Source organism: Pocillopora damicornis, chromosome 2 (genome assembly GCF_964200805.1).
Source record: "Pocillopora damicornis chromosome 2, jaPocDami1.2, whole genome shotgun sequence".
In the NCBI taxonomy this organism is placed as follows: Eukaryota; Metazoa; Cnidaria; class Anthozoa; order Scleractinia; family Pocilloporidae; genus Pocillopora; species Pocillopora damicornis.
In genome coordinates this window covers 16,055,901-16,061,900 of record NC_142671.1, presented here as the reverse complement: position 1 = coordinate 16,061,900, position 6,000 = coordinate 16,055,901, and the positions used below count along the sequence as shown (strand labels likewise).

Below are 6,000 nucleotides of genomic sequence, written 5' to 3'. Positions count from 1 at the left end.
CCGCGCGCCCGATTGACCTCAGAGACATAATGAATATCTTACTAACCTCGTTTCACGGTCTGTAACTTACAGTACGCATCTGGAATTCGGTTAGTAGGGGTTAATTTACTTTGTTTAAAACATTTTAATTTCGTTTCGCAAAAAGCCACTTGAGAAAGATATAAACAATAAACAAATAAAAGGATAGTCTAATCACAATGCTACTCCCCCCCCCTTCTTCTCACCTCTTATCGCTCAGTCAACTTTCGATTGTTATTTTATTCTGTGGGTCGACAAAACTTCAGACTTTTGTGTTTAAAAATACGCGCCTTTCGGTAATTTCGGAGTTTTGACGGGAGTTTGACTATGTTTTTTCTAAAGGAATTTGCGTAAAATGCAGAAAGATGCTTAGTGTGTATAAGGAAAGAGCACCTGAGAAATGCCAGATGACCGCTGAAGTTTCAGAGATCGCCGAAACCTTGAACAAGTTAAACCTGGTGAGTATACGCACATGCTTTATTATATAATATGAAATACCGGTGGCAAGACACTTTCCCAGTTATATCGCTTATCAGAGACCTTATAGTCTTTCTGTCATGTCAGCCCATCTCTAAACGTTTCTTCAGGCCACCAATAAGTATTCATCCTTTCACTTCACAAAGTCATACAAACTCACAATCCAAAATCATTATGACGTCGTTTACGTCTTGATCTATTCCCCACACTTTAAAGTATATTTAAGGTCTTTTTTTTCATTTTTGTTTTATTTGCCGGGGGGGGGGGGCTGGGTGGGAGGCAGGCGAGGGGGCAGGAGAGAGGAGGATGTAGATTGGATGGGTGGCCAACCCTCTCCATTGTGTATCTGCAGAAGTAAGAAAATTAATTTGTACATCAAAACCTAAATACGTTATATTACACCATTTGAAATCTAAAAAGCTTGTGTCGAGGACTGTTAAATTACTTGTCCTATGATATGTGTCCATGGCAGCCGAAATTAGACAGCTCTTAATTAGAATTTCGTTAATATAAAGCTTAACTGGAAAACTTGGTAATCCAGAGTCGGAAGCAGGGTTCGTGAATGATATAAGGAAGTCATAGGTGTTTTTTAACACTAACTTCACTAGAAATGTCGAACTGGCCCACGAATCGTGGGCGAATCTTTTGTTCATTGTATATAGAAAATATTTTAACTTTTTCGCACTACAGGTCGATCATGAAGCTGACACTGATATTTCCCTTCCTGTACCGATCACTGATACTGAATGCAAAGAAGGTAGATCTAAACGAGAGAGCCTTTACGTGCCAGACGAAGATTCGCAAGAAAGCGAAGATGACATAAACTATGTGCAAAGTGAATCCCTGAAACAGCTCAATCGCTTTCTACAGCTTCGTGACACCAGCCCAGTCCGCCACGTACTATCAGTACCGTGGAATGTAGCTCAAAGCCGTACTAAACGCCGTTATTTGAGAAAAACTGAACAGTGTGCTTCAGCAGTAATGGAAGTCCTTGCTCCTGAAGATTCGAATTGCTTGTGGAGGGAATTATGTGAGCGCGAAGTGAATCGAAGAACAACTGGCGGGAAAAGTTGTAAGGAAGTGGAGCTTCTTCAAGCGTTTGCCGAGAGTTATTTGAACGCTCAACACTGGAGTACCCGTCGGCAAATACTCTCAATCCTGGCTGACAAGTTGTCTTTCAAAGAGGTACAAGAATTTATCCCAACCCTGACAAGTTACCGCTTTGACATAGCGCGACACCACACCCTGCTTCATGGAAGAGCAGAACCAATTCCTCGCCAAGAAAACAGGAGAATGAAAGTTGACCAAGGAAAATTGGAAGATTTCATTTCATTTATCACAAGTTCACATGTGATTCAAGATGTTCCATTTGGCGAAAGGCTTTTGAAGTTATCAACCGGTGAGGTTATTAAAACATCAAATATAATCAGAATGATGATTCCGGAGCGTATTGTTCAACAGTACCAACAATATTGCAGTGAAAGAGGTTTTGAGCCCATGAGCAGGCGAACACTGCATAGAGTGCTAGATGAGTGTTCTGCGTCTGTTAGGAAGTCTTTTCAAGGACTTGATAACTTTTCATCTCAAGGAGCAGAGGCATTTGATGACCTGGACAAAGTGGTCGATAAACTGGTTGATTGTGGAAAAACAGAAGTGTGGGCCAGGGAAATGAAGCAACAGTTACGCTCATCAAAGCAATACCTGAAAAGCCGGACTACAAGGTATTTGATTTATTTCATTACACGGTTTGTTATGAAGTACTTCAAAAGAAAGGCGCAAAACTGACAGAAAGTTGATGCAACAACACAGGCAAATTATTTTCCTAAAGTTCAAATCTTTGAAAATGCATAATATTGATACTTGAACTAGTTCCAGGTCCTCTCGTGTGTAACTAAGGAAGGAATTATTGTCGATAACCTGTAAGTTATATTTATACATTTTGCAAACAAAGGGGGACCGTCGGCCTTTTCACTGCATGAAAGGTAGCAGGATTTCCACTGTGCAGTTTCAATGTGAAGAACAAAACAGCCAATGCTTTTCGCCCCTTACAATTGGATGGGCACTTAAGACAATCGCAAAGAAGACACGTTTTACGCAAAAACAGAATGAATTTTTGAAACAACAATTTGAAATTGGCGAGCAGAGTGGAAGGAAAGCAGATCCGAATGAAGTCTCAAAAATGATGAGATCTTCAAGGGACGAGTTAGGAGCTCGTCGATTTCTACCAGAAGAAGTTCTAACAGGACAGCAAATCACTGGATTCTTCTCACGACTGGCAGCAAAGAAAAGGCTTCCTCCCAGTACAGTGAACCGGGAAGAGTCGGACGAAGAGACCACTAGAGAAGATGATAGAGCATCACAAGAACAGGTAATCCAATCTGAAATCTGCGTGCCAGTGATGAGAGAGGTTTCCCTTCAGCACCCCATTGTATCGTCTTCGGGTTACAACATCTGTGAACTCATGCGCATGGGCAAGAAAAAGCTGATGTCACTGAGTGTGGACATGCTGCGCAGTATTTGCGATGAACTTGGTGTGGACGTCTCTGATATAACACAAAGACGAAAGAATCCGTTTATTAGTCGTCTTTCAAAGCTTGTAGGCGAGTGCGGCTGTACCTCATAAGCAGATTAATAAACTGTTTTCTGTTAACTAATTATGCCTTGCGCATAATTGTATACAAGATAACATCATTTATTTTCTTTCGAAAAAATCGTTTCATTTGATCGTTATCTTCTTTTAAAAGTGTGTTCAGTGAAGAGGTAGATACACTTATGGTATGGCGACCACCTCAAGGCTGCCACCGAATTAAACCAGCCAACCAGTCCGTAATGTAAGCTAATTACAGTTGTATATCCATTCAAAGTTTTAGGGCTAAAAAGTTTGAAATTGTCTTCGCAAGAAGCCAAGAAAAATTCAAAGTAACAAAGCTTGACATACAAGATTGATCAAAGATCTACTTAAATATAGTTTTGTGGGGAAATGGCCATATTGGAGTGATGCAACGACCTTAATTGTGCTATTAAACGTAAACATATAAATGTTGATGTGACGTTTCCACTAGTATACTGTGCAAACTGTGCACTTTGTGGGTGGTTGGGGAGAGAGAGTAGTATGGTTGTTAAATCCTTTCCCCCACCCCTTTCCCTCCTTTTTAAATGTCGTAAAAATGACAGTGCACATTATTTATTCTTCGGTGCCCTCTTTGGAAAATTCTTAGTATTTTTCATCGAATATTGTCAAAATTAAACTTTATTTTCTCTATCAATGACAGACTGTAGTGTTGTTTGACAAGCGCAATCAATAAAACATGCAAGTCGTAAAACTCATAGTGTTTTTAATAGTCGCATTGGACAACAGAATGAAGAGGATACAAAACTCATTGGAGACAGTTCCTGCTTGGTAGTACATTTTTTAATTGTTATTTACTTGAGCCCATAGGGACGAGCTATTTTGAAAGGTCAAATATCTTCATGGATTGGAAAAAATATATTCCTATTCCAGTGCGGCTACTTTTCACAGCTCTTGCTGAGTGACCCGAAACAACTTCCTGTATGGTGCAAAAATTAATACTTTTGAACATGATGTATTACTCAGTAAGTGACACAGGCATAATGGGAAAAAAAATTCGAGTGCTTCATGGGAGAGTTTTTTAGGACTTCGTGCGATGTTTTATATCCTTGTTACACAGCGTGAGAAGTGTGACGAAAGCTGAGTAAGGGTAGAAATTAGCCATTGGAAGTTACTTAGCAAGTGCGTTCGTCTGCGCCGCAAATCCCACCGACAATATTCAAGAACGAGCAAGACGTCGTTGTTATGTATGTCTATTAACTTCGACAACAACATACTCTGATAATATGGTTAAGTAGATTTGTTTATTTAGAGAACGATGCAATATTTGCTTTTCGTGGAAACAGTTACTTTCAATTGGTTTTCGACGGCACAAAACTTCTCATACTAAATAAAATCAATTCTAATTGAGCTAGAATTACTATCAAGGTTTTCTTTTTTTTTCAGTAAGTTAACTGGGAAACCTGGCATATCTTTGAGTAAGATATTTTAAAAATACGACTTATTTAAAATCAACGGATGTAAATATCTGTTTGTTATTGTACTAATTGTCGCTAAGTCGCTCGCGCGTGACGCAGATTAGGGAGCGAGCCTGTGAGATTTAATTTCAGCTCGTGGTAATTTTGGTGTTTCATAGTTTGTTTTACCTGTGTAGACAATATTTAACATTAATATATATTTTTAAAACGCTTCAAACCGCTAAAAAAGCAAAACCCTTATGTTTTATGTACAAACTTTGGCCGAGGAGTTAATTTATTCAATAGTGCTTTGTTATGTAGAGTTGTAGATTTCAAAGGCGCTCAATTGGAATTTTATCGAATTTTGATCGGCGTTCATGCAAAAGTGCTACTAGATCCTAAAGATTTAAAACCATATACCTAGAAATCAATGACTGAACTGTCTTTGGTTATAATATCAGAGGATTTGAAGAACTACCGGTCAGCTTTTTTCGTCGCTGAGTTTGGATTATTTTACACCTTCGCGTAAATGAGAAAAGTGTGTCTTCTTAATCGGGTCTCAGTTCGCTCACAAATAAGCAGAGATAAAAATAATTCCCATAATTTGACTAAGGAAGAATCAATGTATTCAATTATACTTAAGAAAGATTCACAGCTATGTAAACGTCTGTGTAGCGAGAAGCTGAAAAGTGTAAAATTTCGAGTTTCCGTTAGGTGAAATCCGAGCTTCCGGTAGGGTGACCGTTTTTCGTGGTTTTCTGCCGTTATATGGAATATTTAAAAAAACTAACCTCATATCCTTCAGTTACTTACCTAGGCCTTCAAACTGACAAAGTATGAGCGAAATCGATTTTTTGACCGTGGCCACTTTTTTTAATTTTCCTTGATTTTTACTGACATTTACTCTTAATACCTCAAGGATTTGGATCCCCAGTTGAGGATTTACAAATCTGACAATCCGAACGACGTAAGTAATTGTTACAAGAAACCATCGAATATCGATTGTGCAACATGTTAGTGCTATATATCATTGGAGACTTTATAACAAAATAATGTTTATAACTGCATAAGCTGCAACAAATTACGTCAATAATACAACCATATGGATATTAACGACTAACACTGCTGAGCTACCGCTCACAACGAGCAAACGCTGATCACGTTTCTTCTGATACTCCCAGAACTTCTCGCTAATACAAGAGAGTCTGGATAGGGGAAAACAAATGTCAGTTGTCAGTCAAAATTTCGGCCATTTATCAGTTCTCAGCTAGATTTTAGGCCATTTGTCAGTTAAATGACTGTTAATGATTTCCTTGGCGAGTTAATTGTTACTTTCCGACCATATTTTTGGCTAAAAAGGCACATGCAGCGTAAACTCGAAAATTAAGTCATTGGTACAATAAGAACTCCTTTTTCTTAGTTCTAGAATGAAATTCTATAAATGTCTTCATTGTCGAAGCCTAAGTTTTCCTTTATTTT

The 6,000-nt window shown here is 38.5% G+C and overlaps 1 protein-coding gene across 1 annotated transcript; it reads left to right on the top strand.

Annotated features, from left to right (window-relative positions):
• The first annotated feature begins 353 nt into the window (after positions 1-353).
• Positions 354-2,280, top strand: LOC149050073 (uncharacterized). Its single transcript, XM_089196814.1, has 2 exons — positions 354-476; positions 1,186-2,280. Exons 1-2 carry the CDS (start codon positions 384-386, stop codon positions 2,278-2,280), a joined length of 1,188 nt encoding a protein of 395 aa, XP_089052940.1. The 5' UTR covers positions 354-383.
• Positions 2,281-6,000: the final 3,720 nt, after the last annotated feature.

Coding starts and splice junctions, on each gene's coding strand:
- LOC149050073 (XM_089196814.1), top strand. CDS start 384: ATGCTTAGTGTGTATAAGGAAAGAGCACCTGAGAAATGCCAGATGACC. Junction 477..1,185: donor CCTTGAACAAGTTAAACCTG/GTGAGTATACGC, acceptor TTCGCACTACAG/GTCGATCATGAAGCTGACAC.